The sequence below is a fragment of the Drosophila sechellia genome, chromosome 2L (assembly GCF_004382195.2).
Source record: "Drosophila sechellia strain sech25 chromosome 2L, ASM438219v1, whole genome shotgun sequence".
NCBI lineage: Eukaryota > Metazoa > Arthropoda > Insecta > Diptera > Drosophilidae > Drosophila > Drosophila sechellia.
In genome coordinates, this window is record NC_045949.1 from 54,422 (window position 1) to 78,423 (window position 24,002).

The 24,002-nt window shown below is 37.0% G+C and overlaps 1 protein-coding gene and 1 pseudogene across 1 annotated transcript; one reads left to right on the top strand and one right to left on the bottom strand.

Annotated features, from left to right (window-relative positions):
• The first annotated feature begins 17,255 nt into the window (after window positions 1-17,255).
• LOC116800204 lies at window positions 17,256-17,997 on the top strand (annotated as a pseudogene).
• A 794-nt stretch (window positions 17,998-18,791) lies between these two features.
• On the bottom strand, window positions 18,792-20,238 carry LOC6617452 (MORN repeat-containing protein 3). The gene is made up of 2 exons (XM_002041480.2): window positions 19,361-20,238; window positions 18,792-19,303 (listed from the first exon to the last, which is right to left on the bottom strand). The coding sequence occupies exons 1-2, from the start codon at window positions 19,836-19,838 to the stop codon at window positions 18,864-18,866; spliced, it is 918 nt and encodes a 305-aa protein (XP_002041516.1). The 5' UTR covers window positions 19,839-20,238; the 3' UTR covers window positions 18,792-18,863.
• Between the last annotated feature and the right edge of the window lie 3,764 nt (window positions 20,239-24,002).

Below are 24,002 nucleotides of genomic sequence, written 5' to 3' on the forward strand. Positions count from 1 at the left end.
GCTGGACTGTTTATGTACACATTGCAACAGAATGCTACAATGTGCTTGTATATTATGAGTATATATAGGAACAGTGGTTAACCGATATGTGTGCATACTACAAATCAAATTGCCGCTAATCAGAAAGAAATTCATCGCAACTTTAAATGCAACACAAAATAGGCGCTCAAAATGGGGTTGAATTAATAATGCCTGCCTCTCATTCTGTCTTATATTACCGCATGCCCAAAATGACAACGCACGACAAGGAGAGCAAGAGAGATATTCAGATTGCCTCTCATTTTCTCTCCCATATTATAGGGACCAAAAATGATCGTGTGTGCGAGAGGAGTGCCAACATATTGTACTCTTCGATTTTTTGGCCACATATAATGGCGGCGTACGAGGTGAGAGCAATAACTAGGCCACTCCTCTCTCTTTAGCGACTACTTAGGGTCGCAATATGGAATAAAGGCTGAGACGCAAATTAAATATTTCTATTTTTCGCCCGCCGCCATTTTCAAGTGCGGATCAATAGGAGTAAAAAGGGCGCTTGCAATGCTTGACAGCGAGAGCAAGAAAGATATTTAGATTGCCTCTAATTTTCTCTGCCATATTACCAAGAATGATCGCTTATGCGAGAGGAGTCCCAACATATTGTCCTCTTCGAATTTTTGGCAACCCAAAATGACGGCGGACGAACGAGATGACAATATATTCTGTAGTTACGCCCCGCGTTGATGACAATGAGAAGGAGGAGGAGTGCTATAGGCACACATATAAGCGATCACCGCTTGGCCAGCGTGAGAACTGCTGACCATGCAATTATGTATGTTAGCCCTCAAGTGGGTGCTCGTATTACGCACACACTTGGGCTGGACTGTTTATGTACACATTGCAACAGAATGCTACAATGTGCTTGTATATTATGAGTATATATAGGAACAGTGGTTAACCGATATGTGTGCATACTACAAATCAAATTGCCGCTAATCAGAAAGAAATTCATCGCAACTTTAAATGCAACACAAAATAGGCGCTCAAAATGGGGTTGAATTAATAATGCCTGCCTCTCATTCTGTCTTATATTACCGCATGCCCAAAATGACAACGCACGACAAGGAGAGCAAGAGAGATATTCAGATTGCCTCTCATTTTCTCTCCCATATTATAGGGACCAAAAATGATCGTGTGTGCGAGAGGAGTGCCAACATATTGTACTCTTCGATTTTTTGGCCACATATAATGGCGGCGTACGAGGTGAGAGCAATAACTAGGCCACTCCTCTCTCTTTAGCGACTACTTAGGGTCGCAATATGGAATAAAGGCTGAGACGCAAATTAAATATTTCTATTTTTCGCCCGCCGCCATTTTCAAGTGCGGATCAATAGGAGTAAAAAGGGCGCTTGCAATGCTTGACAGCGAGAGCAAGAAAGATATTTAGATTGCCTCTAATTTTCTCTCCCATATTACCAAGAATGATCGCTTATGCGAGAGGAGTCCCAACATATTGTCCTCTTCGAATTTTTGGCAACCCAAAATGACGGCGGACGAACGAGATGACAATATATTCTGTAGTTACGCCCCGCGTTGATGACAATGAGAAGGAGGAGGAGTGCTATAGGCACACATATAAGCGATCACCGCTTGGCCAGCGTGAGAACTGCTGACCATGCAATTATGTATGTTAGCCCTCAAGTGGGTGCTCGTATTACGCACACACTTGGGCTGGACTGTTTATGTACACATTGCAACAGAATGCTACAATGTGCTTGTATATTATGAGTATATATAGGAACAGTGGTTAACCGATATGTGTGCATACTACAAATCAAATTGCCGCTAATCAGAAAGAAATTCATCGCAACTTTAAATGCAACACAAAATAGGCGCTCAAAATAGGGTTGAATTAATAATGCTTGCCTCTCATTCTGTCTTATATTACCGCAAGCCCAAAATGACAACGCACGACAAGGAGAGCAAGAGAGATATTCAGATTGCCTCTCATTTTTTTTCTACCACATTATAGGCACCAAAAATGATCGCGTATGCGAGAGGAGTGCCTACATATTGTGCCCTTCGATTTGTTGGCAATCCAAAATGGCGGCGTACGAGGTGACAGCAATAACTAGGCGACTAGGCGTCCTCGTTCTCCTTTTGGATACCAGACGGTGTCGCCGCGGAGCTTTATCTGTATTCTGGCGGCCGATCTCCAGCTTTCTAAACGCCATGTTAGCCCGTACCCCTAGATACTCGCATCCGGAACTGTCCTTAATTCTGGTGCAATTATGACGCACCTTTCACTCCCAGGCAGTTTACCAAAGTGACTCTGCACTGAACGACTGCCTCTTGCAGAGTGATCTATCAGTTGTAGCGGCCGCGCTTATATAGTGCCTCCTCGGAGTGGAGAGACCAGCTTTTCAGAATTACCAACGATACCGACTAACGCGAGTATTTATACCTAAAGCCGATAACAAGATGGCGGAAAAATACTAGCAAATCAAAAACCGATTAACCTTGCCCAAAAACGCGCAACATTTCGATAACAAGCTGGCGGGAAAATTACTAGCATATCGATTACCAGCTGCGTCGTCGGATTGATAAATCCGGAAGAGGCGCATGCACAGCAGCTATTAAAAATTAAAACAACAGGAACGCAGCAAGAAAATGCTCTATTTTAATTTAAATTTTAAATCTTAAATTGTTACTCGAAACTATGGCGCGCATAACTGCCGCCCAGAAATCCAACATTATTATGTGCCATAAATTGTATCCATATATTAAAAAAAAAAGAACAATAAAATGCCAGCGTCAATAGGCGCTGAAAATTAAAAAAAAAAAACCGCAAACCCAAAATGCCAATACTCGACAGCGAGAGCAATAGAGATATTTAGAGTGCCTCTCATTTTCTCTTCCATATTACCAAAAATGATCGCGTATGCGAGAGGAGTGCCAACATATTATCCTCTTTGCATTTTTGGCAACCCAAAATAACGGCGGACGAACGAGATGACAGTATATTCGAATTGCCGCTAATCAGAAAGAAATTCATCGCAACGTTAAATGCAGCACAAAATGGCCGCTCAAAATAGGGTTGAATTAATAATGCTTGCCTCTCATTCTGTCTTATATTACCGCAAGCCCAAAATGACAACGCACGACAAGGAGAGCAAGAGAGATATTCAGATTGCCTCTCATTTTCTCTCCCATATTATAGGGACCAAAAATGATCGTGTGTGCGAGAGGAGTGCCAACATATTGTACTCTTCGATTTTTTGGCCACATATAATGGCGGCGTACGAGGTGAGAGCAATAACTAGGCCACTCCTCTCTCTTTAGCGACTACTTAGGGTCGCAATATGGAATAAAGGCTGAGACGCAAATTAAATATTTCTATTTTTCGCCCGCCGCCATTTTCAAGTGCGGATCAATAGGAGTAAAAAGGGCGCTTGCAATGCTTGACAGCGAGAGCAAGAAAGATATTTAGATTGCCTCTAATTTTCTCTCCCATATTACCAAGAATGATCGCTTATGCGAGAGGAGTCCCAACATATTGTCCTCTTCGAATTTTTGGCAACCCAAAATGACGGCGGACGAACGAGATGACAATATATTCTGTAGTTACGCCCCGCGTTGATGACAATGAGAAGGAGGAGGAGTGCTATAGGCACACATATAAGCGATCACCGCTTGGCCAGCGTGAGAACTGCTGACCATGCAATTATGTATGTTAGCCCTCAAGTGGGTGCTCGTATTACGCACACACTTGGGCTGGACTGTTTATGTACACATTGCAACAGAATGCTACAATGTGCTTGTATATTATGAGTATATATAGGAACAGTGGTTAACCGATATGTGTGCATACTACAAATCAAATTGCCGCTAATCAGAAAGAAATTCATCGCAACTTTAAATGCAACACAAAATAGGCGCTCAAAATGGGGTTGAATTAATAATGCCTGCCTCTCATTCTGTCTTATATTACCGCATGCCCAAAATGACAACGCACGACAAGGAGAGCAAGAGAGATATTCAGATTGCCTCTCATTTTCTCTCCCATATTATAGGGACCAAAAATGATCGTGTGTGCGAGAGGAGTGCCAACATATTGTACTCTTCGATTTTTTGGCCACATATAATGGCGGCGTACGAGGTGAGAGCAATAACTAGGCCACTCCTCTCTCTTTAGCGACTACTTAGGGTCGCAATATGGAATAAAGGCTGAGACGCAAATTAAATATTTCTATTTTTCGCCCGCCGCCATTTTCAAGTGCGGATCAATAGGAGTAAAAAGGGCGCTTGCAATGCTTGACAGCGAGAGCAAGAAAGATATTTAGATTGCCTCTAATTTTCTCTGCCATATTACCAAGAATGATCGCTTATGCGAGAGGAGTCCCAACATATTGTCCTCTTCGAATTTTTGGCAACCCAAAATGACGGCGGACGAACGAGATGACAATATATTCTGTAGTTACGCCCCGCGTTGATGACAATGAGAAGGAGGAGGAGTGCTATAGGCACACATATAAGCGATCACCGCTTGGCCAGCGTGAGAACTGCTGACCATGCAATTATGTATGTTAGCCCTCAAGTGGGTGCTCGTATTACGCACACACTTGGGCTGGACTGTTTATGTACACATTGCAACAGAATGCTACAATGTGCTTGTATATTATGAGTATATATAGGAACAGTGGTTAACCGATATGTGTGCATACTACAAATCAAATTGCCGCTAATCAGAAAGAAATTCATCGCAACGTTAAATGCAGCACAAAATGGCCGCTCAAAATAGGGTTGAATTAATAATGCTTGCCTCTCATTCTGTCTTATATTACCGCAAGCCCAAAATGACAACGCACGACAAGGAGAGCAAGAGAGATATTCAGATTGCCTCTCATTTTCTCTCCCATATTATAGGGACCAAAAATGATCGTGTGTGCGAGAGGAGTGCCAACATATTGTACTCTTCGATTTTTTGGCCACATATAATGGCGGCGTACGAGGTGAGAGCAATAACTAGGCCACTCCTCTCTCTTTAGCGACTACTTAGGGTCGCAATATGGAATAAAGGCTGAGACGCAAATTAAATATTTCTATTTTTCGCCCGCCGCCATTTTCATGTGCGGATCAATAGGAGTAAAAAGGGCGCTTGCAATGCTTGACAGCGAGAGCAAGAAAGATATTTAGATTGCCTCTAATTTTCTCTGCCATATTACCAAGAATGATCGCTTATGCGAGAGGAGTCCCAACATATTGTCCTCTTCGAATTTTTGGCAACCCAAAATGACGGCGGACGAACGAGATGACAATATATTCTGTAGTTACGCCCCGCGTTGATGACAATGAGAAGGAGGAGGAGTGCTATAGGCACACATATAAGCGATCACCGCTTGGCCAGCGTGAGAACTGCTGACCATGCAATTATGTATGTTAGCCCTCAAGTGGGTGCTCGTATTACGCACACACTTGGGCTGGACTGTTTATGTACACATTGCAACAGAATGCTACAATGTGCTTGTATATTATGAGTATATATAGGAACAGTGGTTAACCGATATGTGTGCATACTACAAATCAAATTGCCGCTAATCAGAAAGAAATTCATCGCAACTTTAAATGCAACACAAAATAGGCGCTCAAAATAGGGTTGAATTAATAATGCTTGCCTCTCATTCTGTCTTATATTACCGCAAGCCCAAAATGACAACGCACGACAAGGAGAGCAAGAGAGATATTCAGATTGCCTCTCATTTTTTTTCTACCACATTATAGGCACCAAAAATGATCGCGTATGCGAGAGGAGTGCCTACATATTGTGCCCTTCGATTTGTTGGCAATCCAAAATGGCGGCGTACGAGGTGACAGCAATAACTAGGCGACTAGGCGTCCTCGTTCTCCTTTTGGATACCAGACGGTGTCGCCGCGGAGCTTTATCTGTATTCTGGCGGCCGATCTCCAGCTTTCTAAACGCCATGTTAGCCCGTACCCCTAGATACTCGCATCCGGAACTGTCCTTAATTCTGGTGCAATTATGACGCACCTTTCACTCCCAGGCAGTTTACCAAAGTGACTCTGCACTGAACGACTGCCTCTTGCAGAGTGATCTATCAGTTGTAGCGGCCGCGCTTATATAGTGCCTCCTCGGAGTGGAGAGACCAGCTTTTCAGAATTACCAACGATACCGACTAACGCGAGTATTTATACCTAAAGCCGATAACAAGATGGCGGAAAAATACTAGCAAATCAAAAACCGATTAACCTTGCCCAAAAACGCGCAACATTTCGATAACAAGCTGGCGGGAAAATTACTAGCATATCGATTACCAGCTGCGTCGTCGGATTGATAAATCCGGAAGAGGCGCATGCACAGCAGCTATTAAAAATTAAAACAACAGGAACGCAGCAAGAAAATGCTCTATTTTAATTTAAATTTTAAATCTTAAATTGTTACTCGAAACTATGGCGCGCATAACTGCCGCCCAGAAATCCAACATTATTATGTGCCATAAATTGTATCCATATATTAAAAAAAAAAGAACAATAAAATGCCAGCGTCAATAGGCGCTGAAAATTAAAAAAAAAAAACCGCAAACCCAAAATGCCAATACTCGACAGCGAGAGCAATAGAGATATTTAGAGTGCCTCTCATTTTCTCTTCCATATTACCAAAAATGATCGCGTATGCGAGAGGAGTGCCAACATATTATCCTCTTTGCATTTTTGGCAACCCAAAATAACGGCGGACGAACGAGATGACAGTATATTCGAATTGCCGCTAATCAGAAAGAAATTCATCGCAACGTTAAATGCAGCACAAAATGGCCGCTCAAAATAGGGTTGAATTAATAATGCTTGCCTCTCATTCTGTCTTATATTACCGCAAGCCCAAAATGACAACGCACGACAAGGAGAGCAAGAGAGATATTCAGATTGCCTCTCATTTTCTCTCCCATATTATAGGGACCAAAAATGATCGTGTGTGCGAGAGGAGTGCCAACATATTGTACTCTTCGATTTTTTGGCCACATATAATGGCGGCGTACGAGGTGAGAGCAATAACTAGGCCACTCCTCTCTCTTTAGCGACTACTTAGGGTCGCAATATGGAATAAAGGCTGAGACGCAAATTAAATATTTCTATTTTTCGCCCGCCGCCATTTTCAAGTGCGGATCAATAGGAGTAAAAAGGGCGCTTGCAATGCTTGACAGCGAGAGCAAGAAAGATATTTAGATTGCCTCTAATTTTCTCTCCCATATTACCAAGAATGATCGCTTATGCGAGAGGAGTCCCAACATATTGTCCTCTTCGAATTTTTGGCAACCCAAAATGACGGCGGACGAACGAGATGACAATATATTCTGTAGTTACGCCCCGCGTTGATGACAATGAGAAGGAGGAGGAGTGCTATAGGCACACATATAAGCGATCACCGCTTGGCCAGCGTGAGAACTGCTGACCATGCAATTATGTATGTTAGCCCTCAAGTGGGTGCTCGTATTACGCACACACTTGGGCTGGACTGTTTATGTACACATTGCAACAGAATGCTACAATGTGCTTGTATATTATGAGTATATATAGGAACAGTGGTTAACCGATATGTGTGCATACTACAAATCAAATTGCCGCTAATCAGAAAGAAATTCATCGCAACTTTAAATGCAACACAAAATAGGCGCTCAAAATGGGGTTGAATTAATAATGCCTGCCTCTCATTCTGTCTTATATTACCGCATGCCCAAAATGACAACGCACGACAAGGAGAGCAAGAGAGATATTCAGATTGCCTCTCATTTTCTCTCCCATATTATAGGGACCAAAAATGATCGTGTGTGCGAGAGGAGTGCCAACATATTGTACTCTTCGATTTTTTGGCCACATATAATGGCGGCGTACGAGGTGAGAGCAATAACTAGGCCACTCCTCTCTCTTTAGCGACTACTTAGGGTCGCAATATGGAATAAAGGCTGAGACGCAAATTAAATATTTCTATTTTTCGCCCGCCGCCATTTTCAAGTGCGGATCAATAGGAGTAAAAAGGGCGCTTGCAATGCTTGACAGCGAGAGCAAGAAAGATATTTAGATTGCCTCTAATTTTCTCTGCCATATTACCAAGAATGATCGCTTATGCGAGAGGAGTCCCAACATATTGTCCTCTTCGAATTTTTGGCAACCCAAAATGACGGCGGACGAACGAGATGACAATATATTCTGTAGTTACGCCCCGCGTTGATGACAATGAGAAGGAGGAGGAGTGCTATAGGCACACATATAAGCGATCACCGCTTGGCCAGCGTGAGAACTGCTGACCATGCAATTATGTATGTTAGCCCTCAAGTGGGTGCTCGTATTACGCACACACTTGGGCTGGACTGTTTATGTACACATTGCAACAGAATGCTACAATGTGCTTGTATATTATGAATATATATAGGTACAGTGGTTAACCGATATGTGTGCATACTACAATTCAAATTGCCGCTAATCAGAAAGAAATTCATCGCAACTTTAAATGCAACACAAAATAGGCGCTCAAAATGGGGTTGAATTAATAATGCCTGCCTCTCATTCTGTCTTATATTACCGCAAGCCCAAAATGACAACGCACGACAAGGAGAGCAAGAGAGATATTCAGATTGCCTCTCATTTTTTTTCTACCATATTATAGGGACCAAAAATGATCGTGTATGCGAGAGGAGTGCCAACATATTGTATGTGTCCTATGCATTTTGTATAGGTTATAACATATATTTATCGACATAATTATTGTCATAATAATTAAACAAACTTTTATGTAATCGAGGTTTAAAGGCACAACTTCGACCTTGTTATTTAACACTGACTTAACATCTACTAGACCCATATTTGAAATAAAGTTTTCTCCTGATACAGTTTTTTCTGAATATATTGGGTCTGGATATAATTTACTTATAGAGTTGTTAATTGACATTTACTTATTTTTTATATATTAATTTTGTCTTTGATTCGCTTTTTTTCTTTTTAATTTTAAAATATCTATTTGTTGTTGTTAAGACGCCTTGCGGCGGTGAGAAATTTAAAATTAATTCATCCGTATGAATTTACAGGTTTCCTACCTAAATTTTCGTTTGGCTTTACAGGCCGAACTTCTCATCGGGCAGAAAAGGTTCCGCTCAATGTTACAATTGGTTTTTATAATTATTAAAAAAAATATGCATCGCAGTGCAATCAGAAAAAATTTTGCACACAGTGCTATTAAAAAAATATGCGCTCTTTGAAACGCTGACGGTTCTCTCTTGTCAGTTGTTGTTGTTGCTGTTGGAGATCAATGATCCACCTTTGTTGTTGTGTGCGGATAGCGCACCACAGTGTGAATACTATTCCCGCATTGATGTAGTGGGCGGGCTGCACACCACGTTACCCTGTGTCAGCTGGGCGTCGCCGATGTTGGCACGCTGACACTCCCTCGATGACGTAGTGAGCGGGTTGCTGACCACGTTGATGATGATGTCTTCTTATTGGGGTTATGTTCCGAGCCTGCAATCCCTGCACGTATGTTCACAATGTGGTGTGAACATTGGTCCCTCGCAGTTGTTCGGGCAGATTTTCTTAAATTCCGGCAGGCTTTTTGGCTGGGGAGGTTGAATTTTATTTTATTTTATTTAAAGTTTTCTCCTGATACAGTTTTTTCTGAATATATTGGGTCTGGATATAATTTACTTATAGAGTTGTTAATTGACATTTACTTATTTTTTATATATTAATTTTGTCTTTGATTCGCTTTTTTTCTTTTTAATTTTAAAATATCTATTTGTTGTTGTTAAGACGCCTTGCGGCGGTGAGAAATTTAAAATTAATTCATCCGTATGAATTTACAGGTTTCCTACCTAAATTTTCGTTTGGCTTTACAGGCCGAACTTCTCATCGGGCAGAAAAGGTTCCGCTCAATGTTACAATTGGTTTTTATAATTATTAAAAAAAATATGCATCGCAGTGCAATCAGAAAAAATTTTGCACACAGTGCTATTAAAAAAATATGCGCTCTTTGAAACGCTGACGGTTCTCTCTTGTCAGTTGTTGTTGTTGCTGTTGGAGATCAATGATCCACCTTTGTTGTTGTGTGCGGATAGCGCACCACAGTGTGAATACTATTCCCGCATTGATGTAGTGGGCGGGCTGCACACCACGTTACCCTGTGTCAGCTGGGCGTCGCCGATGTTGGCACGCTGACACTCCCTCGATGACGTAGTGAGCGGGTTGCTGACCACGTTGATGATGATGTCTTCTTATTGGGGTTATGTTCCGAGCCTGCAATCCCTGCACGTATGTTCACAATGTGGTGTGAACAATGGTCCCTCGCAGTCGTTCGGGCAGATTTTCTTAAATTCCGGCAGGCTTTTTGGCTGGGGAGGTTGAATTTTATTTTATTTTATTTTATTTTATTCGGGCGGTGGATTATTCGTATATAATAGCCACTTTAGGTGCGCTTTTCCCGAAAAAAAAACAGAGGTAATCGGCACACTTCCGCCCCAGTTAAGAACCGAAAAACAATTGAAAGCCGATCAACTAGACTAAGTTCTACATCGCAAAAAGATGACAACGAGCCTTGCCGGAGAGCAGGCAAAGAAAATCGCCAAGCACACAAATTCCTAAGAACCAACGTCCGTGATATACAGTTTGATATTACTTGTTTTTCTTTGCGACTTCGTTTTGCACGACTTCTGAGAACGTGCAACAACTTTTTTTAATTACATTGCTAATTCTGCGTAAAAGCAATGAGCGCATTATTCGATATTCGTTTTGTATTTTGCCATCAGCATATTGGGTGAAAAGCTTTGAACTCGGAAATATAACGGACAACGTAAGTCTCGAAACAAGAATGCCCGATTTAAGAACTTATGTACAGACGTACATATAAATATATGTGTGTATGCGAGGCCAACATGAAGAGTTAGGCAACTTCCATCGCTGAAATTGTATTTATTCTGGGACAGAGGGATTTGATAACAATTCAATTACGCGATATTTTCATTTTTGTAAATGTTTTTAGCAGTATGCATTTGTCTGTTGGGCTATAAGAAAAGTATTTTTAACTAAGACTTAAATTACGATATGGTTGAATAAAAAATGGTCACTAAGAAACTCATGTTGTACGAGTATACATGTGGTGCTCAGCGCATTGCCTTTGCATATTACTACAAAATGTTTGTGTTTTGTTTTCATTCGCTAGTTCTTTGCTGAGATTGGCAACAAAAGCGCCTTGGACTTCACCGTTTGTTCGCAAATACCAATCTAATTTGTTTCTGGATTATCATGAGATCTTCATTTCTAGAAATAATTGTAAAACTGAATTTAAATTACCAAATCAAAAAAGATTCCAAAAATTTCGATGTCATTATCAATAATGTATATTAGATATGTATATATGTATATATATATGTATGTATATATATATATATATATATAAATAGACATGTATATATATATATATATATATATATATATAAATAGACATGTATATATATATATATATATATATATATATATAAATAGACATGTATATATATATATATATATAGACATGTAAGATAGATAAACATATTTAGTTTAATTTGTTTTAGAAATATCTTATATACAAGGATTTAGCACCAAACAATACTTCAATAATTATTTTGTAAATTTTAGTATTAATCGTCCCCTAATTTAATATTTAATAATTTTTCAGTTTAATTTGGTTGTTTTTGAACGGTTATATTCAATAAAAGTTCAAAAAAGATTTCCAGAAGGATTAAGTTAAAAAAACACAATTTATAATTACAATCAAATGACTTTTACTTACATTTAATTAATCAATTTCACCAAAATATATATGTACAGCACATACGCGTCGTTACATTTTTGCCATACTTTTTTTTCCCGAAAAAAGACAGAGCTAATCAGCACACTTCCGCCTTTATTATTATTTAATATTTAATAATTTTTCAGTTTATTTTAGTTGTTTTCGAACGGTTATATATATTTAAAATTCAATAAAGATTTCCAGAAGGATTAAGTTAAAAAAACACAATTTATAATTACAATTAAATGACTTTTACTTAAATTTAATTAATCAATTTCACCAAAATATATATGTACAGCAAATACGCGTCGTTACATTTTCGCAATACTTTTTTTCCCGAAAAAAGACAGAGCTAATCAGCACACTTCCGCCTCAGTCAGGAACCGAAAAACAATTGAAAGCCGATCGATCAACTAGACTAAGTTCTACATCGCAAAAAGACGACAACGAGCTATGCCCGAAAGCAGGCAGAGAGAATAGTCAAGCACACAAATTCCTAGGAGCCAACATTCGTGATATACAGTTTGTTATTACTTGTTTTTCTTTGCGACTTCGGGTTCTACATCACAAAAAGACTACCACGAGCTTTGCCCGAGAGCAGGCAGAGAGAATCGTCAAGCACACAAATTTCTAAGAGCCCACATTCGTGATATACCGTTTGTTATTACTTGTTTTTCTTTGCGACTTCGAGTTCTACATCACAAAAAGACGACGACGAGCTTTGCCCGAGAGCAGGCAGAGAGAATCGTCAGCACATAAATTCCTAGGAGCCAACATTCGTGAAATACCGTTTGTTATTACTTGTTTTTCTTTGCGACTTCGGGTTCTACATCACAAAAAGACGACCACGAGCTTTGCCCGAGAGCAGGCAGAGAGAATAGGCAAGCACACAAATTTCTAAGAGCCCACATTCGTGATATACCGTTTGTTATTACTTGTTTTTCTTTGCGACTTCGTTTTGCACGAAGAGCAGCCCCGAGAGCAGGCAGAGAGAATCGTCAAGCACACAAATTTCTAAGAGCCCACATTCGTGATATACCGTTTGTTATTACTTGTTTTTCTTACCGACTTCGTTTTGCACGATCTCAGAGAGCGTGCAACGACTTTTTGAATTACATTGCTAATTCTGCGTAAAAGCAATGTGCGCATTATTCGATATTCCTTTTTTATTTTGCCATCAGCATATTGGGTGAAAAGCTTTGATTTCGGAAATATAACGGACAACGTAAGTCTTGAAACAAGAATGCCCGATTTAAGAACATATGTACAGACGTACATATAAAAATATGTGTGTATGCGAGGCCAACATGAAGAGTTAAGCAACTTCCATCGCTGAAATTGTATTTATTCTGTAACAGGGGGACAATTTTGTTTGTGATTAGGGCGTTAGAGTGAACGTGGCAAAACGTTTTTTGGCAAGTCGATAGAGATTTACAAGACTAGTAAAACTATTAAAAAATATCTTACAAGTTTTCAAAAATGTAGGTGTAACAGTTTCGGGCAGTTGTAGGGCGTTAGAGCAGGCGTGACGAAAAGTTTTTTGTATATCGAAAAAAATTTATAAGACTAATAATACTATATAAAAATATCCAAACAGAATATCAAAAAAGAGGGCGTGGCAGTTTTGGGCGGTTTGTGAAGTTAGAGTGGGCGTGGCAACATGTGTCAATAAACTTACGCTGCGTCTATGTCTCAAAATCTGTACGCTGAATCACAACCATCTAGCTTTTATAGTTCCTGAGATCGAGACATTTATACGGACAGACGGACATGACGAGATCGACTCGGCTATTGATCCTGATCAAGAATATATATACTTTATATAGTCGGAAACGCTAAAATTGCATTTACATTATTTTTATGCCATTATTAACATGTTTTCCAAGGAAGATTCCAACATTTTGATGACAGTATTGATATGTTATTTCACAAATATTAATATATATAGTTATACATATATATATGTGTATAAAGAAAATTAAATTTCTAGTTACTACGAAATTTTTATTATGGAAATGTTGTTTATCTATAAATTTGTTATATTTTTTTCTATATAAATAATCGTTTTGTCTTTTCCGGTGTATAAAAGAAAGAAATTACGTTTGCTCTTTTGAATTTGTGTGTTTTTTGCTTTGCCTGCTTTTGGGCAGAGATCGTTGTCGTTTTTTTGTGAACTAGAACTTCGTCTAGTTAATGGGCTTTCAGTTTTTTTTCGGTTCTTGACTGGGGCGGAGCGTGAACGCTCAGCTCTGTTTTCTCGGGAAAAATTACAAGCGCAAACTCCGCGTCGTGTTAAAGACATCTATTTTTTTAATCTCATTGATCTTTTTTTGCTGTTCTTTGCTTGCGGTTCTTTTAGGAATTAATTGGATTGGAGGTGTGTCCGTTCGGTTCTCTGTTCTCAGTTTTGCGTTTTGTTTTCATTCTCTAGTTCTTTGCTGAGATTGGCAACAAGAACATATTGGACTTTACCGTTAGTTCTCTAACACCAATGTAATTTGTTTCTGGATGTTCATCAGTTATACATTACTAAAAATATTTGTAAAACTGCATTTACAACATTTTGATGCCATTATTAATATGTTCTCCTAGGAAGATTGCAAAATTTTGTTGCCATTATTAATATGTTACCACAAATATTTGTTATCACAAATATTAATATATGTATTTATACTTATATATATTTATATAAAGAAAATTAAATATCTAGTTACTACGAAATTTTTATTATGGACATGTTGTTTATCTATAAATTTGTTATATTTTTTTCTATATAAATAATCGTTTTGTTTTTTCCGGTGTATAAATGAAAGAAATGACGTTTGCTCTTTTGTATTTGTGTGTTTTCCTTTGCCTGCTTTTGGGCAGAGATCGTTGTCGTTTTTTTGTGAACTAGAACTTAGTCTAGTTGATCGGCTTTCAGTTTTTTTTCGGTTCTTGACTTGGGCGGAGGTGTAAGCGCTCAGCTCTGTTTTTTCGGGAAAAATTACAAGCGCCAGCTCCGCGTCATGTTAAACACAATTTTTTTTGGCGATGAGTGCCTATGTAATCTCGTTGATCTTTTTGTTTTCTGTTATTTGCTTGCGGTTCTTTTAGGAATTAATTGGATTGGAAGTGTGTGCGTTCGGTTCTCTGTTCTTTTCGGTGTAAAAGTATTGCAAACTTATAACGACGCGCACGTGCTGTGCATATATATTTTGATGAAAATGTTTAATCATTAATTAAATGTAAGTGAAAGTCATATAGTTTTAAATTAGGTTTTTTAAACATTATCCTTCTGGAAATCTTTCCTAAACTTTGATTGAATGTAACCATACAAAAACAACCAACAAAAAACTAAACTAAAATTTGAAATATTAAATTAGTGACGATTAATACTAAAATTTACAAAAAAAATGATGTATTTTTTTTTGTTCAAAACCTTTGTTTATAAGACAAATTAAATTTAAAATGTTTATACACTCAAATAACAATAAAATAATAAATTATTTCGTACATCGACAAGTTTTTCAAATGTAGGTTTTTTTTTGTTTAACATTAAAGCTAATTGAACAAGTTTGTCATAAAATATATATTTTTATAAACAAAATGATTCTTTTAATCAGACTTTATTATACTTTTTTTCATTAGTATGTTGTTAATTAATAATTATCAAATTTAATTTTAATAATACTCGAATTTCAACAAACTTCTCTGTTTTTTTATCTATGTCTTTTCATGGCAACTCGATTTCCATAGCTCAAAGAGAAGCTGGGTTCGGAAAAATCGAATTTTTTAAATTAAAAAGCTGGAATCGTTTGCCCATTTTTTGCCCATGTTTGCCCAGCAATTAGTTTTTTTTGCCCACGTCCAGTTTTTGAGATATGAATTTTCGAAAAAGTTTTGTCGTTTACGTTCTAAAAAAAATTTTTTTTGTTTGCCCAATTAAAAATTTAAAATTAGATTTTTACGTTTGCCCATCCTTCAAAATTAGATTTTAACGTTTGCCCATCCTTTAAAATTATTTTTTTTCGTTTGCCCACTCTTAAAAATAAATAATTTTGTTTGCCCACCCTTTAAAATTAGATTTTAACGTTTGCCCATACTTCAAAATTAGATTTTAACGTTTGCCCACCCCTTAGAAGTGTTTTTTTTTCTATTGTCCTCCTATTAAAACTAAATTTGTACATATGTATGTAATAACTGTAAGTTTTGGCGCCAATTCACATAAATGTAAAATTAGAAAAATTATTCATTTGCTTACAATTTGTATATATAAATATATCTGTTTATGTACGTTTATGTACCTTTACATATGTATGTGTACATGTATGTGTGTTCATCATAATTATATAAGTGCTTCTCTGTTCAGATCCTAAAATACATGTGTGTGAAATGGCGCCACAACTTACAGTTATTACATACATATATACAAATTTTGTTTTAATAGGTGGAAAATCGAAAAAAACACTTCTAAGGGGTGGGCAAACATTTTTAATTGAAAATATTTATTTTTAAGAGTGTGCAAACTAAAAAAAACTAATTTCAAAGGGTGGGAAAGCGTTAAAATCTAATTATAAAGGATGGGCAAACGTTAAAATCTAATTTTAAAGGGTGGGCAATCGAAATTATTTATTTTTAAGAGTGGCAAACGAAAAAAAAATAATTTTAAAGGATGGGCAAACTAAATTATTTAGATTTAACAGGTGGGCAAACGAAATTATTTATTTTTAAGAGTGGGCAAACAAAAAAAATCTAATTTGAAAGGATGGCCATCGTTAAAATCTAATTTTGAAGGATGGGCAAACGTTAAAATCTAATTTTAAAGGGTGGGCAAACGAAATTTTTTAGTTTTAAGAGGAGGGCAAACGAAATTGGTTTTAAGTGTGGGCAACAAAAAAAAATTTTTTTTAATGTATTTTTAAGGGTGGGCAAACGAAGAAAACTAATTTTAAAGGATGGGCAAACGTTAAAATTTAATTTTGAAGGATGGGCAAACGTTAAAATCTAATTTTAAAGGGTGGGCAAACGAAATTTTTTAGTTTTAAGAGGAATCGGTTTTAAGTGTGGGCAACAAAAAAAATTTTTTTAAAGGTATTTTTAAGGGTGGGCAAACGATAAAAACTAATAATAATGTTTGGGCAAACGTTTTTCATGGATAATATTTCGTTTTAATAGATGGTCAAACGCTTTATTCTCTAAGTAGACCGAGATAAACTTGAATGTGTTATATTTTTTAAAGTATACATTTTTTCAACATTCTAAAGGGTGGGCAAACGATGTTATTGCGATTTTAAAAAAAATTAAATACTGGACGTGGGCAAAAAAAACTAATTGGTGGGCAAAAATGGGAAAAAATTGGGCAAATGATTCCAGCTTTTAAATTTCAAAAATTCGATTTTCCGAACCCAGCTTCTTGATGAGATGATTTCCATCGCCCATAAGCCGCTCATTGTTATTCAATGTTAAAACCATGAATTTGGCATTGTTTTAATTCACTTTAAACCACATAAATTCAACTTAACGTTTTTTTGTTTTGTAACGCTTTTTAATAACGATTCTAAATGCATTGAACGTAAAATAGTAATTTTTTATTCCCTATAAATATTTTTCTGTTAGCGTCCACAATTACACCATGCGCCCGCAATGAACCTCTTTTGGAGCGCTGTATCATTAACGCTGTGTACCAAATAAGGCTTTTACTAGTGCATGGCAACCTGGGGGATGGCTTCACAATACCTCCATTAGAACCGTTGTCCCTAGATAATATTGAACTCAGACTAAGTAGCCAATTTCAAGCTGTTTTCACGGATCTTGAAGCCAACGAAATGGCAAAGACTATGTGAAATTTACCAAGATGACCATGCGCATTGATTTTAAGACTTTTAAATTAAACCTGGAAAACCTGTTTAGCGGCGATAGGGTTTTGGGTGACGTAGGAAATAGACTTATTAACAACAATCAAGAATTATATCTGAAAGAGATTGAGACAAGCATCGAGCACAGTCTTTCGAAAACGTTTTTAGATGTGGCAAATAAAATCCTTGCTAGCGCCACATTCGATAAGACGTTCCCCCACGGAAAGAAGTTTATCAATCCGATTACACACCCGCCCAGATTACCATCATCGGGAGTCAGTCCAGCAATATTTAAAGTTCAAAATCCCGAAGGAAGTATTTCACATAAAGTGTGCTTTTAAAATTGATTTGAATTAAATACACATTTTCTAGGTCAATATTAGGGATAATCACACTCTATAAAAAAAGATTGATAATTATAATGTGTTTATTGTGTTTTAAAATTGTATCAACTATTTCTTAGTTAGATGAAATTATGAAAAATACAACATTTTTGTGAAATTATGAAATAATAAGGTCAGAGCTATGAAAAAGTTTTAGATCCAGTTCCAAGTCTGTTTTTGAATTTACATATCAGGCTCGGACTTTTTAATATGTAAATTCACATCAAACTGCACAAAGGGGACAGCTTGGAGAGGCACACATAGGATATACTCCCAGCAATACACCTTCATCAGGGTGCGCTGTTTTATGTGCTTGTGCTTCTCTGCTTCTTTTGCTTTTGATTAATCACCGGCCACGACAAAGATGAATTTACACAGATTTTTCCCGTAAAAGTTGTTACTTCCGTTTCAGGGAGGAGGGCATTTAATTGCGTTGGATGGACCTTAAGTTGCCAAAAAGTGTTGCCGCCCTGGTGATATTCAGCTGGCTATAATTAAATTCATGCGACGCAGCTGTCACTGGCAAGAAAAAGCATTATCGACTTTTAGGTGCTTAATATATCAAATGAAAATGTTTTTGATATAAACAGAGGGAAGCAAAAAAACCTTGGCTACATCTTCCACTTCCGTACTGACCAATGCCTTGCAAAGTGTCGTCGGCATTAATTTCATTTATTAATTTTTAACTACGCCCGCGCACCAAAATAAAAGGAACTTGATAAATGGAGAGCTTGCAGGAAAAGAAAAGAGATTACAAATTGTTATCACATTTAATTTTGTTTTTAATATTGATTTTGCCAAATTTTAACAATCAACTTTGAAAAGTTTACGGTCAAAAAGTTATATCTGACTAATATTGGTTTCGTTTCTGGCAACATTTTCGCAGTCGCAAGTGCATCCAAACTCAGCTCTGGGGTAGAGGTCTACAATTGTTGGTGAAGCAAAGCGCTCTTCGCAGGAGGCGTACTGTCGGTGATGGTGTATAAAGGCAAGACTGACCCTGTCATTGAATCTACGATGAGGCTTATTGCTAAAAGCTTTGTGCATTTGAAAAAGTTTTCGCATTATTTCGTTTGGGTACTTAAGATAGTTTCGTGGAATCGGATACGATGTTATTACAGTATTACAACGTATTTTTGGTTCATCCTGTACCACCGACGTCTTTAAATTATCATTTTCCCACATCCCTTTTTGAATTTTTCCCGTGTGCATATGATAGAAAACACCCTCACCATTTTTGTATCCGCGTGCAAAGTGTCCTTCGTACCGGTTTCCATTAGCTGGTTTAAATTAAAATGTTAGTCGGAATATTCTATTAACAATTATTATTTACAAACCGTAAAACATTACCCCAAGTCCATGCCTGAAATCTGTTTCCCATTCGCCCGCATAAATATTCCCATCGTTGTACCACTGAATGCCCAAACCGTGCCGTCGATTTTTTATCCATTTACCGAAGTAGACACATCCGTCGGAATAAAATTGCTTACCTTCTCCACATTTCATGTCATCGTACCATCTTCCCGAATATATCAGCTGTACCTCAGTTCCGCGTTTGCGTAGCATTGATCCGACTCCCTGTCGTTTGTTCATCACCCAGTCTCCCTCATAAATGAGCTGACCTTCAGGATGTTTTTTACCAAAAAAGTACTGGCAAGTTCTCTTTGCCGTCTTTTTGACGCCCCAGCCCTGGTGTTTGTTGCATAACCAGTTGCCCGAGTAGGACCCACCTCCAGGATAATAGTAAGTGGCTCTTCTGCCCGAGCTGCAAACTGGTTTGTTAGGACAGAAAAATCGTTCCAGGCAGGTACTCATACTTTCAAAAAAAAACTTTGACCTGGACGCTTAAAGATATGCTAATGTGAGAGTTTGTATATGCATGAAAATTGAAAATTGATTAAATTGATACAGAAAGAAATGTGATGTTAGCGAAGACTTGATTTATCTTTTTCAATAACTCGACCCTGAGCAACTTAACAAATGGACAGAAAACACCAAACGACAGGAGTACAATTTACAGGTTTTTCCGAACTACTTTACAATACATTTTAGGGTAAGTTTTATGTTTAGGATTTGCGTGTGAATAAACCGTTTTTAATATGACTGGAAAGCGAAAAGGAAAATGATTGTGTAAAAATTGTGGATATCGAATGGTTTTTTTTTTGTGACACTTAAAGTTTTCGATGAATGTGAACTGATTTACCGAGGGTTTAGAAAAAATACACTTGACTTAGAAAAGAAGATTATACTAAAATCAACCTTTTGGGACTTTGTAATTTTCCTTAAGTTTTTTGTAGATATAACGATTAATTTTAATTGTCAATATCTTTAAGAATACCTATATGTGTTCTTAGTTTATATAATTTATAAACTTTTGTATATGCTATTACAAAAAAAACTATAAGCTGACATTGGAATAATAGAAAAACACAAACATTCGTTGTTTTTCATAAAAAAGTTAAGCTGCGGTGTAATAAGCTTTTAAACTAAATACATATAATTTCAGTTTTAGTTTGATCAAAAATATCTGTCCTATGAGCAGTCATAAAGTATTGTTATTCAGTATACAAAAATGGTTCTATAGGCATATTGCCACGTCCACTTTAACGTCCACAGTCCGCTAAAAACTGAAACGGTCACACCTTTAAAAAATGTTTTGGTACTTTTTTAAATATTTTGATTAGTTATTATCTTATTATCAATACAAATTTTCCACTCCCACTCTGACGCCTACAAACCACCCAATACGACCACACTTTTAAAACATGTTTACATTTTTTCTTATTTTAATCCCCAATATCTATAGATATCCCGAGTTGGCATTCACACTAGCTGAGTAATGAGTATATGATAGTATATGACAGGAACGCAAATATAGCATTCTCTCTTGTTTGTTATTTAAATTATTGTTTGTGATAGCCTGTAAGTAGGTGGCTATAGAAGAGAATATCCGTCGTATTGAGATTGTTTTAAACTATTAAACCAAACCTATTTCACTTCAACATGATGGTACACTAAGCTATAGGGCTTTCTTGAGCACTGACATTCATAAATGCCAAGTTGCTCAAATTATTTCTTAGACTATTATTAATCAAAAGAAAAATGCGATTGCTTTCCGTGCAGTTTACTGAAGCGGTTGATCAGTTCGGGTAATTTCTTCTCTTTTGGGAGCAACAGAATAGAAATCAACCTACGGGCTAAATAATTGCAAGTGACAGGCGCTTTAATTTTTCTTCCTGTTCGACAGCTTGTGCTCGGAATGTATATGATAAGCTTAATTAAGTTGGTTGGTTCTTATTTTTTTATTAGAGAAACTCCCAGTCAACGCAATCATTTGGTTTTCCATGTCGTCTTCCATCCCCTTGTATTGATAAACTTCAAATAAAGAAAACATTGATACAAATGTGACTTACGTCACTTATTAAATTTATGTAATATTATTTAAAGTATGACTAAAAACGCCATCATTTTTGTAACAATGTTTGGGTATTCTTTCATAATTTTATTAGTTCTGTAAATACTATCGAATTACCAAAAAATTTTTTCTTACGGCCACTCTAACGCACTAAAACTGCCGAAAACTGCCATGCCCACATTTAAATGCAATTCAAAAAAGTCGTTGCACGCTCTTTCTGAACGTGCAAAACAAGTTTTAATTGACATTAAATATGAAATTTTCCTAGGTAGCACCAAAGTCTAGACTCGGAATTCAAAATAATAAAATAATGGTGGGGCGCGACAATGTTGAGCGGCTTGTGGGTGTTGGAAACTGAGTGGCCATGAGTGGCCATATTTACAAAATAACAGAGAAGCTTGTTGAAAGTTAACAACATATTCCATGGGAAAAAGTATAATAAAGTCTGATATGATCAACTTTGTCAAAAAATATGTTCGGCACTCTGTTTTTTTCTTCAGATTTGAAAGAATTATTAATAATTGTATTTTGCCATCAGCATATTGGGTGAAAAGCCTTGAACTCGGAAATAAAACGAAAACGAAAGTCACGAAACAAGGATGCCCGATTTAAGAACTTATGTACAAACGTACATATAAAAATATGTGTGTATGCGAGGCCAACATGAAGAGTTAAGCATGGCTGAAATTGTATTTATTCTGGGACAGAGGCATTTGATAACAATTCAATAACGCGATAAACTTTGAACAAATATCCAAAAAATTTTAAAAATGTGGCGTGACAATTTTGTTTGTGATTAGGGCAGTTTATTTTGCAAATCGATAGAAATTTAGTAATTCTATTGACGTGGAATCTGCCAAAAACTGTCCTAAATTAAAATTGTATAAACAAAGAAATATATTCATAGAAGGAAATACTGTCATTAAAATTCTCAATTGCTCTATTCAAGTAGATGAATTTATACTGTCAAATACAATGCTAGCTTTTTCCCAAAGCGTATATTTAAGCAATAATGTAACAAAACTAGAACTTTTGTTCAAAAGAAATAATTAAATCCCGCATAAATTATTACAGCATATTGATGATAATTAGCCACATTTACAATTACTATCATAAGCATACTATTGTACTTAATATTTAAGTTCAAAAATATTCCTAAGAACTTGATTGTCAAATATGTGAAACCAAAAAAGAATATATCAGAAAAGCAAACCCAACCACATTAGAGTAAAAGAAAACATATTATACTACCCTAGGCTTTCCGCCGGAGGACTGGGCAAATTCAACGAATGGGGGAGTGACATATATAATCCTATGTCATGTCTCACACCATAACCATTCATATAACCAGCACAGCACACTGTGAGTAAGACATAACATATGCCATAAAAAAGTCCGAATCAACTATGAATGGAAATGTACCATGTCCATGTCAGAGAACTGCAAGGGTGGCATTTTTTGCCACTCGACTCACACCCTACAATTTTGTGTGCGGGTGCTACCCGCCACGCACATCGCGGGTACTTACAAACACACAGTATAAATCTGAACATGCAGACAAGACACCCCGTTGTGCGCGCACCCGAATCAATACGGTGCTCTGCGTCGCGGGTGCCGATCACACTTTGTCACATTACCGTTAAACACATGGGTGTTTCCAAAAATACACGGGTGGTCTCGTAGATAGTCGAGTCAAAGACAAGATGCGTAACTCCCATACACTTCATACGTTTACACACTATTCTTTCGGCGTGGCTCTAGACTTTGTCAAATACGTTGTATAATATGCCCTTCATCTTATTATTATATATTATTATAATTATATATATTATATTATATATTATTATATTATATATTATTAATATATATATATATAATTTAATTATTAATAATAAATAATAAAATTAATTAATTAATAATAATAATAATAATTATTATTATTAATAATTTAAATATAGATTATAGTAAAAATAATAGTAATAGTAATAATGCTAATAGCCGAATCTATGTACATAATGTCACAAAATTCATTTCAAAAATGACTTTATGTAAGAATATTTTTCATTAGAGTATTCAGCTAGCGACGTGTGAAAAATTACAAGGCAATAATTCAAAACGGGTGGCACACATTGAGTCCATCAAAGAGCAAAGACATGAGCACGAACATTTTCTTGGGTATTCCCTTTTACCCTTCATTTCTTATACCCGTCACGCTTCCACCCATACAAATTTTAGGCGTTCAAAAAATGACCAGAGAACTGCCCGCGTACAAAAAATGACGTGCGGCCGATCGTTGACTGTGCGTCCACTCACCCAAACGGTTATTGCGCAGCAGGCCTCGGGTGGTTTTTTACTCGTAACAATAACACCACGTTGGTAAAACACTCGAGTATTTTGTGTTGCCGTAAGTAGGGTGTCAAAAAACACAGGGGTGCCTAGAGTACCGAGTGTTTATCGGGTGGACGTAGAGTGTTAGTGGCGGGCTGCAGTTCTCTGGTCCATGTACCATTTACCATATGGTCACGAAGACCGAAGATCATTCTAGAAAACCACTCATATATAGC